The sequence below is a fragment of the Mastigoproctus giganteus genome, chromosome 8, assembly GCF_048544385.1.
Source record: "Mastigoproctus giganteus isolate SK-2022 chromosome 8, ASM4854438v1, whole genome shotgun sequence".
In the NCBI taxonomy this organism is placed as follows: Eukaryota; Metazoa; Arthropoda; class Arachnida; order Uropygi; family Thelyphonidae; genus Mastigoproctus; species Mastigoproctus giganteus.
In genome coordinates this window covers 66,383,139-66,395,688 of record NC_143582.1, presented here as the reverse complement: position 1 = coordinate 66,395,688, position 12,550 = coordinate 66,383,139, and the positions used below count along the sequence as shown (strand labels likewise).

General features: G+C 39.1%; 1 protein-coding gene across 1 annotated transcript in view; it reads left to right on the top strand.

The window, feature by feature from the left end:
* The window catches only part of LOC150081587 (netrin receptor UNC5C-like), a 383,853-nt gene that overhangs the window by 28,781 nt on the left and 342,522 nt on the right, over window positions 1-12,550 (top strand). Inside the window, exon 2 of the mRNA XM_090379449.1 lies at window positions 7,577-7,936. Coding sequence (XP_090235575.1) covers window positions 7,577-7,936 — 360 coding nt within the window. The remainder of the gene's footprint in view (window positions 1-7,576; window positions 7,937-12,550) is intronic.

Genomic DNA, 12,550 nt, shown 5'->3' with positions numbered 1-12,550 from the left:
TAAACTGTGACCCACGGAATATATGGGATCACTGAGGGGAGAGAATTGCATTTCACCAGTTTTGAAATGCCAGCCCCTTTCACCCAGAAAATGACCACAGACGGTGTGCAGGTCGTCACTTCTTATTGGTTAATTTCTTTTATTAAGCTTTTAAAATCGTTTCCTTTGGAATTCCGTAGATATGTACAACCTCTGTACATCCTCTACACTTGTTTTGGTCTTGACTATCACCTGATCAACACCAGAATAGCAAATCACACCAAAAATGCGATTTACGCTGAGTACCCAGCCAAAAGCAACCGAGTGATCAAGTGCCGTAATGCACACCTCCTCTGACCTAGTTTTCTTTCCCGAGTATTAAAGAAGAACATAAGGAATGGCTGCGGAGGTGAATCAGCAAATTGCACATTCACTTCCGAAAGTGTGGAAGAATTCGGGACTGGGGTACTCGGAATGTCGTTCTGTTTGTTGCACGCATCGAAACGTTATGTACATGTATGAATATCAAAACATAGGATATTTTATTAACGAGCGTTCCATTTCATAAATATTTCCAGTTAGACCCTGACTCAAACATTCCTCTGGTAAAGTCAGTAGAATGGTTATGGTTAGGAGCAATTAGGAGTTTCCATGCCCTACATGCTACTTATTGTTCCTTAAGCAGCAGTTTTGAAATACATTCTAATTTAACAGCGGTTTAGTTCCGAAAACCTTGTCCTGTGGTAACGGGTAGGTACAGAACTCCCCCCCCCCCTCACCGCGTATTCGAATCCACAAGATGTCGCAAAATACACCCAGTGGACAAAAAATCATGGGATACCCACCTTTCGCCCAGATAAGGGCAGTCACACGGCGAGACATTGAGACCACTTGTTCAGGAAAGCGTTCCGCAGATATTTCTATCCGTGCTTGCTGCACCGCAGTCCATAATTCCGTCGCATTCCAAATGGCAGCTTTGGCTCACCTTTTCTTCTTTCCCACTATGTGCAAGATAGATAACCACTCTCCCATTTTTTTTTCTTTTTTTTTTTTTTTTTTCTTTTTTTCTTTTTCATTCTCTCTCTGCTGGCACCCGATTTACATCTTTCTCTTCACTGTAGCCAGGGTGTGGATTAAAATTATTTATTTATTCCTTAATTATTTTTATTTTTTATTTATTTTTATTTTATTATTATTATTATTTTTTATTTTTTTTTTTATTTATTCTTTTTTATTTTTCCTCAAACCTGCGTTCTGCACTGTTTCCGGGTCCTGCCCTGGAACTAGGAGCAGCCTTGGCTCACCTTTTCTTCTTTCTCCCTCTGTGCAGGATAGTTAACCACTCTCACATTTTTTTTTTTTTTTTCTTTTTCTCTTACTCTCTCTCTGCTGGCACCCCGACTTACATCTTCCTCTTCACTGTGGGATTAAAATTATTTAATTATTCTGTAATTATTATTATTTATTTATTTTATTATTATTTATTTTTTATTTATTATTATTTTTTTTTTTTTTTTTCATTTACTTAGCTTCATTTTTTTTTTTTTTTTTTTTTACTCGTGCTCTGTTCTGACAACTGGGATGTGGACTATCATTGGTGCCAGACAGCTCTCCCTTTTTTAAATTTTATTTATTTATTTTTTTATTATTTTTATTTTTATTTATTTTTTTTTTTATCATTATTTATTTATTTATTTAATATATTTTCTTTTTCACCACGGGGAACTATTATAATTATTTATTTGTTTATGATTATTTATTTTTTATTTATTTATTTATTTATTTTTTTTTTTTGCACCACGGGAAATACATTTTGTCTCTGTTTTTAGTTTATTTAATTTTTATTTTATTTCTTTTTTTTTCCCCTCTCTGGAGTGGGCCCCCAGAGAAATCTGGCCCACCTTTTGGCAACATCAGGTGGTTCAGAGTCTCGTATCGAGACAGTACGTGCTCCATTGGGACTGGCCCACCTTCCCGTGGTGTGGACGAGTACCCAGAATCATCTATCCAGGTGATTGATGCTTCTGGGTAGCCAAGAGGTCAGAACAGAACAACAGAACACACACACAATACACACAAACCGACGTCACACACATCTGGCCCATTTGTAGTGATACTGTTCTTCACAGAGATACGAGGCGGAGTTGAACTCGCGTTCTAGGAGCCGCCCTTTACAAAAACACATGTCCACACATGTCCACACATTCCAAATGGGTGAAGGATCCAAAACTCGAACGGACCTTTCCACAGCATCCCAAATATTCTCCACCGGGTTCATGTCTGGTGAACGGGGAGGCCATTCCATGGAGTGCTCGTTGAACCCTGTTCTAGTCACCACGGCTCTGTACGTAGGTGCATTGTCCTGTTGGAAGAGTGCATTGTCCTGCTGGAAGAATCCATTGCCCTGTGGGTGCAGGATGACCATGAAGGGATGCAGATGGTCTGCAATGATGGACACGTAACCTGGACCGTTCACATGCGTATAGATGTACCAGAGATCCCAACGTGTGCCAGTTGAACACGCCCCAGACCATTACCGACCGCCCATCTGCCTGAACAGTTATTTGCGGTTTCCGCCAGGTAGACACCCTCCCATCCGCTCGAAATCACTGGAAACGGGACTCATCGGAGGAGGAAACCAGTCTCCAATCTTCCTAGGTCCAGTGCCGATGTTCTTTCACCCAATTGAGGCGTAGAGTCCTGTGTCGTGGTGTTAGCAATAGGACTCGGGTGGATCGGCGGCTCCCATAACCTATTGCGGCTAATGATCGCCTGATGGTCTTGGTGGAGACGTTTCTGGTACCTCTCTCGTTGAAGTCGGCCGTGATTTGTGCAACTGTCGCTCTCTGATTGGCTGAAACAATGCGAGACAGACGTCGACAGCCACGTTCACCCCACCACCTTTCTCTGTCCACAGCGCTGTCCAAGATTAGATGTTATTCCGGAAATGGCGTATTCCCGATACACTCTTGATACTGTCGAACGGGAATAATGCAATTTCTGTATAACCTCCGCGATAGAGTGACCCACGCGTCGGGCACCCACTATCATCCCTCTTTCAAAGTCAGTTAACTCACGACGTTTATCCATACTGACATCGAATTACCGTCTACGTGAATGCAATGTACCTATATACCTGCCAAGCGTTGGGTTCGTCCACTAACTAGAGGGGTGACAAGGTCGCTTTGCCCAGGAACCAGGTATCCCATGAATTCTGTCCTTTCAATGTACGCAGTCCATTGAGTTTTTTTTTTTTTTCCCTTTCTTCCTTTATAAACCAGACATAGTTTGCCTAATACAGCTGCCTCGTAGCATTAAACAGAGAAATCCATTTAGAATCTATAAATAGAAAAATCCAAGATTCCCTTTCCATTTTTTTTTTTTTCCTATCTGTACAAAAATATGTGATGCTTACTGCATATCTGTTCTGAAACAGTGTCCTCCCAAGAGAAGAATGCAGAATCCAAGTTTTATATTGGGTAAAATTAATTTTATATTCAGCTGCAGCACTTAGTTTCTTTTAAATAAGTTGAATTGGTGCGCCTAATCCGTTGACCTTCACTGGAGGTTAGGCTTAAAAAAAAACAGCGAAATCTGGAACGATTTCTCCGTTGTGGTAATTGGCTTCTCAGTGCCTTCCCCGACATATCGGTTTATTATTTATTACAACTCCATCGCAAGCTGTTTCCTCCGTGCTCACCACGGCAGGGATGACTACCTATCCAATCAATACTGTCATACGACAGAAGACAATCACCAGAAACCCGACATCAAAGGTCGGCGTTTATCCAGGTCATTAACCACACAGCGGTCGTAACCCTTGATTGGGTTCTTCCCAACTACCCATCGGCCAGGATTTCCTCTGAATCAAATTTGGCAGAAAGAAAGAGCTGGAGATAGCCGGCGATGCACTACAGCAGTCTCATCAATGAAAATTTTCAAGGCCTTAGCTCGAAACGGTGTGTTAAGGGGAGGTAGGAATTTTCTTACCTGGGGAGGAAATCATCAATCCCTGATTGATGTTGTATTGGCCTTTTCGGTAGCTAATCTCCAAAATATCTCTTTTAAGCCACGCCTGTAATTAACAGCCTGGATGTCCACCCAAGCTTTTCTAGATTAATCTTTATTTTTAACCTACTAATAACTAGGCATAGGCAGTTCAATCGGTTGAGGCATAACACAGAGAACTTTATCATGTTACCGCCCCTTTCGAAAGGCGAAGGTTTAATCTAATGTCTGCTTCAGACTGATGTGCTCCTGCTTTTCTGATGAAATATTTTAACTCAGTAATACATTATTCCTTATCTTGCTAAGACCCTTCGTGATGGGGAAGTATATACTAATTGGTTGCTCTCGGGGAGGGGGTGGTTTCCTTGGCGCGCACTGCTTTTGTCACAGTGTCCGGTTCAAATGATACCAGATGTGATCTTTTATTATCGTATGTTAATTCACCGCCCAATTTGCATATTGCACGAGCTGAAAAACCGGAGGAACGCAGGGAAACTTAGTTTCTTCTCCTTGGATTGGCTAACTATAACCCCGAAAGAAGAGACCTCCCTTCTAGGATTTCCTCCAGTCTACGACTGGATTCGGAGATCTGCCTCCAGAAAAGTAGCGAGCCCAACTGTGCTGTCAATGAGGACTACAACTACGTGCTAGTAATAAGTTTTACTGAGCTGAGCACGTTAAAACCTTTGCTTGTTTACTATTTGACGGAAACTTAAAATTCAGAATGGCTTTAGGTTTACGAGTAATTCCCATATTTAAACATAGTCATATTTAATACTGCCTCATTCGTAATCGCTATTCACAGAGTGTACAATCTGAACCATCACTCCCTTAAAGAAAATTGAACGAATTTCTTGCAACAGGCAATCTCGTAAGTCGTTTAGAACTATTTTTGATCTCTAAAAGACGTGGAATTATTGAGCCCTGAAGAATAAGCGCCAATCAGTGCAAAAGCTGCAATAGTGGCATGTGTTCAGTCTCCCACAATTGAGATGGGTTGTTTAAAGTAAGAGTAATGGCAGCTAACAATGTTTGTAATTGCGAGTGTTATGTGCTTTTGATGTACGTGGGGAAAAAAACACTTAAGCCTGAGACTGGCTAACTACAATCACGAGTTAAAAATGCTTTTAGTGCGAAATCTTCCATCTGCAATGAGATTTCAAGCTCGTGCTTTGTCCTGAACGAGCAACAAGGCAAAGCCACCATATTGGAAGACTTAAAAGAGTCAATTGGTCGAATAATTCAATTTGCAGCATGCATCTGCCAGGAACAATGAAACAATGAAATAAAAAGGCACGAAGTCATTGAGTTGCATGCTTAGTAAAGACATTGCTGGCCATCAGAGAAAATGTAGTGTGGGCAGCATGTTTTATTGGGAGACACGAAATCCCCCGTCCTTGGAGAGAAGAGTCTACTTTAGCACCATCATCGATCAAGCGTTCCAACACGTTGATCGCTGCCTCCCCGTCCTCCTAGTAATGGTTGCCTCCAGCAGGAGAATGTGACATTCCTTTAGATTCCAGTCGGGTGCATTGCATTGTCCAAGTAGTTCCAGAAGAATGACAACGCTCTCTCTCTCTCTATCGCTCTCTCTCTCTGATCGGTATAGGTGGTAGATTTTCACTCCAAAGCATTTGTGGAATAAGGGTTGAATATGAAAGGGGGTCTCGGACTTTGTCCCTTTCTCTTTTGTCTCCCCATTCCAAAACTAGGCATGCTTTTCATTCTGTATACATGATTATATCAGAGCAACGTTACCATCATCTGTCGAATCCCTTTATTCTTGAAGGTGGCGCTAATAAAAAATGTTCTTGTTTATACTCCGGCAACGGGTCAGTGGAGTTACAATAAATCATCAATACAGGTGCTTATAAACTGTGCGCTGAATTTATAATCAAATTGTGCTAGTTTATTAGCAGAATCTGAGAAGTTCTCAAGAAAATCTCAATAAATTCCTCCTTTTTCTTCTACACAAGCCTTCTTCGTGAACAGTGCAGTGGTTATGTTGACAAATGATCGTCCTTTTACATGAAAAGGGCCTGGGTTCGAATCCCGTCAAGATGGAAAAAAATATTATGGAATGTTTTAAAATGGTAGCGGTGTTAGTTGGTCTCGGGCGAGTGTTGAAAAATTTCTTTTCTTTTTTGTCTGTTTTCAGATGAAAAACCAGGAATTCAGAATTTCTGGTTTTTCATCCCTAAAGCAGGCCTTGGAGCTTGCGCGTACACACTGATACGTGCAGTTTATAAACGTGATATAATTGATCCCTCATAGCCTTAGCTGCTTTGCGTTTATTTAAAACTATATACCCTCTAAATTTCAGGGAGTTCGCTTTGCAAAGTTCTTTCCTCTCTCAGACAACTGTGCTCAGAACACACAAAATGCCTCTTCTTGACCTGCATCCTCTAGGCTCTAATGCAAATCAACCCAGCCTAACATTAACAATTTCAGCTTCATTGTATTTGGTTACCAAAAATTGTACAAGCAATCCCAGCAGTGAGTGGTATATCTGTCATCTGATGATGTATGGGAACTTCTCGTGCAGTGCCTGTGACCAATTGGTTTATGAGTTTTGTAGCTACTAGTATGCTGCCGAAAGATATTTGGTTCATCCCGCATCCAACATCATTTTTAACATTATATGAAGGGCGAAACATCTTAAGGAGAGGGGGGGAAAAAACCTCCACGCACCTTTTAATTTTTCTAACTGGTATATTAATTCGGTAGAGCAAGAAAAATTTGCTTGAAGGAAGCTGCTGCAACAAGCATTCGACACGAGAAGAAAAAATTCCCAATAACCGTCGGTATTTCGTTTTGTTTCAAGCTGACATCAATTTGACTTCGTGTTTATTACAGTTGTTATGGTTACGCGGCACACTTGTCATGGAAAACCCGTTATCCAACGATAGCTTTATGACCCTCAGGAGAATGAAAGTAATTCAGAGGCACTCGCGACATTGGGCCTTTAGTGACGTCTTTTGTCATCCTGTTTGCTTCTTGCACTGTCTCGGGGAACATTTCACTTTAAGAAGAAGAAAAAAGCATTCAGTCCAAACCCCGTACGTTTTTGCGTGAGGAGAGAACCCAATCTTATCAGCCATTAACTACACGCCTTTACCAGATAGTATGAAAAAGTTATCTGCCTCGTATGTTTGCCTTCGCCACCTCTTCTTTATCGACTTCTTTAACTTCCTGTAATTTCCATGGAGACAGATTCTTTCTGCGTCGTTAACCCGTCACTGCTGAGAACACTTAATGTTTTTGTAGAAACATAGGCTGCTCTAGTTTACATATCTTCTTAAATGCCTTCAAAATGCAGCACACGAAATGACCTCTTATTATTTTTACACAGACACTTTCTGTTTTGTTTTGTTTTTCCTTTAAGTCCTTTGTTTAGTTAAACTTTTCCCTTAAATAACACGTCTTGAAGATTTCGCTTCAAACTTCTTCCTACTTGAAGATTTTAAAATTTTCATGCTTTCAGTAACTTTAACGAATACTTTCATTACTTTTTTTTAAATTTTGCTCCGGGATTTTTTTTTTTTATCCAGAAATATTTTAAAAAATGATCTTTACTTTCTTGTTTCAGGAGGATTTATCCTTGATCCTCTACCCACCGAAGATCCAGAGCCATCCAGCATCCCTGTATTCCTCGAAGAACCTCAAGACGCCTTCGTAGTCCGGAACAAAGCGGCCACCCTGTCGTGCAAAGCCAGACATGCCTTGCAGGTGTACTTCGAGTGCAACGGGAAATTGGTTGACAACAGGCAGCACAGCTTCCAGCAGTTTGTGAATCCTATGACCGGAGTCCGCCAGGTGGAGGTCTCGGTGGATGTGACCCGGAACGACGTGGAGAAATATATGGGGTCAGAAGCTTACGGATGCATATGTTATGCCTGGTCTTCCACCGGAAGGATTAAAAGTAGGCGAGCAGTGGTGAACATCGCATGTAAGTGTTCCTTTGAATTGTTAATAAGCGACAGAGGGAGCAGTTCCTTTTATGTAACTGAACGTTACATAAGGGTTTCTGACGTGATAACCCTTTAGCTACCAAATTTAAGGTATCTTCATAACAGTTTTGACGATGTTTCTTATTTAAAGATTTGTTAAACATTTTTGCTGAAGTTTATGAATTTTAAACTCTTTACTGTTTATTCTGTACTTTTCAACACACTCAAATACTGCAGTTCATGACAGAGATATTAGTACTGAGCAGCCTCGGTTGTCCTCTCTCTAACTGTAATGTGCTCATTAAGCTCCCCAAAGATGAATTCGCAGAACTAACAGATTCATTTAGTGCAAATGAGCACCAATTTTATTGTGTTCGGGGTGTTGTTCATTACGGTTCATTTCATTACCAGATTGTGATTCAGAGCGCTGGAAATTTATTTCATTAATACTCCTCGGTGAATGGAACTGGTGAAAGCCCTTTTCTTGTCATCTTCGGATTTTCGCTGTGCCCAATAAACCACTAGATAAAATAAACGAGTGGAATTAATTCGCCGGAATACGTACAGTATTTTCTTTTAATGTAGGACATCTCCTAAACAGTACGGTACTAATTTTTTATTTGTTTATTTCATCAGCAACTATCCCGAGCGAGTAGTGAGTTTTGATTTTGTTTCCAGTGTCACTAGGAACTGTAAAAATTTAGCTTATTATTCTACATTTAATGCGAGCAGTGGTTCAGAAAAGATTTTACTGTTCACAGTCTGTATTATTGCTATAAGAAGAGCTAATGATCCAGTCTTATGATTAAAGACCAATCCTGTACCTTTCGTGTTGCATAATTAGTGAACGTCATTTATTTAAATGTTAGTTTCAGTCCTTAAGGGGCAAAGCAATTCGTCTTTAGGTTAAAATAAAAAAAGGTTCCCATTCTTTGGGCTGCCGGGATTAAAGTGTTTTTTCCCATTACTACTTTTATACTGTTTGCGTTTCTTCTTAAAGCAAACAGGAGCGAAAAGTATAAAAATACGATTACTCCCGCAAATCTTTACTCACATAAATAATTTCATTCCGTTTGGCACAGTGCAAGATTAAATAAAGTATGCGTTTGTTTATATCATCCATTTGGGTTTACATCGATCCACGAACAATCAATTATGTAAAATCTTTTCTGGTGATAATGCTTTCTAAGCCTGCGGGAAAATGTTTGATTTTGGAAGGAAAAAATAAATAAATGAAACTTAACAAGAATGTGTATACGAGTGATAAAAAAAATAAATAAATAAATAATAAAACTGCTCGCGAAATATTTTAATGTGCGGATTCTGATATGCTGAAGACAATACATTGTTTAGCATTACAGATGACTGCTATCCAGATATCAGATCTTGTCGGAAAGCTGCAAACAAAAGATTGCAATGGCGGATATTCTCTTTTTGGAAAGCGTTCCAAGGATACAGTCTTTGCATGCTATTCGGTGATTTAATTCCGAATTGGCTCACATATACAATAGTATACACGAAGTGTTTGATACTGGAATAGTTGCTGGTTTAAAAAAATGTATGTAAGCTCTGAATATCAAAACTTTTATTAGAGTACAGGCCGAATTTAAGATTGTTTGCGTCCGTAGAACTGAATTAAAAGATTCGCTTTTTAATTCCTAATACTGTCCCATTATTATTTAAATACGAGTAACTTATTTTAATTAAGGAATACCTTATTTTGTAGAACCTTTGTAATTTATCCCGATATTGCTAATTAGGCCAACTACATAATTGTTCGTTCTGTCAAAGCTTCCATGCAATTTGAACCTCTTGTTGAAAATCTTGTTTAACCGTAACGCGACAAATGGCTATATAAACAGAAATATAAGAGTGATAGACAGATAGCGTTACTAACCAGACATCGTGCATTTGCATATCGTAATTGTTGTTTTAACCAGCCTTTCAGGAAGAGAAAGCTCTCGCACAAGTAATTAATTAATGTGTTGTCTTTTGCGTCGCCATTCCATAACTTAATTGAACTGGACAGTTTGCCATGTATTTCTACACCCAACATAGAAAAGTTAACGAAGCTTAACTTGCGGTGTGGTTAAGTAACATGTGTGCAACTTTCAAAGGACGGATATCGACGAACTATAAAACAATTATCATCTAATTTCCATTTTGATATTCCAGTGAAAGTTAGCCTGTGCTTGGCTATGCAAGTATGGCTTGGCCTCTCTGATAAAATTAATGCAACTTCCATTAAGGCTTGAGTCTTTGCTAATTGATTTAATGAAGCCAGTTATATTTTATATTTGGATTTTGAAAGTTTCTTTAAAGGTAAAAACTGAAAAATAATCAGTCTCTGTTTACTTTTAAATTATTTGAGAATAAGTGTACATTCATATTTTTAAATTCGAAATCGAAACCGTGTTAGAAGCAGTTGGTCTGATTCAGTAATCTTCAACGTGTTCTAACTGGACTGGACTCCTTTTAGTTTATTAATCAAAATCCGTGTTGTGTGACAGAGTTACACTACTGACTTAAATTGAGTTCATTTGTAGGTAATAGACTTATTTTCTTCCATGATTGGTTAAACTCGGCTGTTAGGTTGTTTCAGAAAACAGAAAATCCTCCATTTGGATGACTTTGTGTTTTTTTTTTTTCTTTACAAAGGAAACTTCATATTTTATACACCTTAAAAACAGAAGTCAGCGAGTATCTTTTTCGTGTTTCTCTTGCCGCAGAACAGAAGAAATAAGTGGTGAAATGAAATTCATTCCTCTTTTAAGTATAAGTAATTGGGGGAAGGCGAAATCCACGTATGTTGCTAGGTGCCTTGCGTTCAAAAAGGATTCAAGAGTTACTGAACTGGTTGTAGTGTTTGCGGAGAAGATTCTTTGACTATCCGGAAGAGTCAGGGATGATTTTTAAAAATTCTGAACCTGGATCTCTTCAGTCAACCTTATTCTGGTCAACTGATTGAGATCGATGTTGAAGCTTTGGTCAGGGCGTATTCCAAGTATTTATAACTCGGGAAATTGCCCAAAAACTCGATACTCAAACGAATGTTTATGCTCGTTTCAGAAAGCTTGGAAAAGTCTCTGAGTGTTTGGGAGTCATGTGAACGAATTTCTGTTTGTTCCCGTCTCTCTCAATAAGCAATACAGTATTTACATTCCCAGTACCCATTCACAGAAACGTTTCACGTCTACAGAAAGACTAGCGTCATATCATATGATGAAATATGAGGAATGTGATTCATTTTGAACTGTTGCAACCAAAATAGGAGTTTCACTGCGGAATAACCCTGTGAACAGTATAATCGCATAATAAATTTTTTCTGTTTATACTCCGGCACGACAACCAAGTCAGTAGAGTTTACAATAAATCGTCAATACAAATATTTATCGTATTTAGTAGTCACGGGCTTGAACCCCGGCTCACTCAAGGAACGCGTGCTATGCACTCTCGCTCCTGACCACTGGGCTACGTCAGGCCCTAATAAGTTGGCAATAGCCATGTTGCTTAGGGACCACTATTACTCATTACTTTTGGAACAGACTTAGTGATCAATCTAAATACGAAAAGAAAGCACTTTGGAATAACAAGAAATAAATGGTGTCACAAACCGCATAGAATTGCTTCTAGGATCCTTGTGCTGCGAATTGTTCATCGCTGACTTAAGCTGTGTTTTAATTGTCAACTACATACGATGATGAATCAGAAATGCCTACGTTGACGCCAAACACCATGTTCTAAGAATATCGCTGCAAAATAGACCTGCGGTGGGGGAGTCTGCCATATCCACTGATTAGTTCTCACTGGCACTTCTTGGAATACTGTATCTACAAATATCAAGAATAAAGAGTGAAAAGAAAATTTCGAGTGCCTAGATATTACGCTACCTAGCAACACTGCAGTTACGGGAATTGTAAATCTCTGTTGCGATTCATAAGCCATGTACATTGTTGTGGCTCGTGAATCGCAACAGCATTGTTGTAAAAGTTAGCGCCCACAATGGGCGCTAACTTTTGCAACAATGCTTTTCTGTGTTAAACAGAAGAATTGGTATATGCTTCAACATGTTTTGCTAAAAATTAAAAACTGAATACGTTCGGTATTTACTTTCAATTTCTAGACAGTTAGCTGCACGCATTTGCAGTTCATATCGGTAAATGCCATGAATAGTAATAAAAAAATTTGGAAGTTAAAATTAAATATTTAGTATAGTCTGACAGATTTTGTTTTATGCGTTAAAGTATCCTATATTGTTGTTTAATACAGTGTTTTATATAATGCTGCTTATCCCATTCTGCCACTGGATATTCCTTGCATATACTGAGCATGTAACAGTTAGATCGATAATATAATCATTGTTCGTGTAATAAATAAAGATAGAAATGCTTTGTGTACAATTGCACTCACTGTTAATTTAATGGTATTAGCAAAAGCAAAACGAACTGTTGGGGTCGAAAACACCGGAGTCAAATCAGTGGGTTTAAAGCGGATTGATGAAAAGCGAATTGAGCGGTTTGCACTAACAAACAGGTAACGTCTGATTTATATACGTTCTTAGAACACCGGAATGTGAGGAGGATGAATTGCACGAGAAACTTTAAACGAAAATG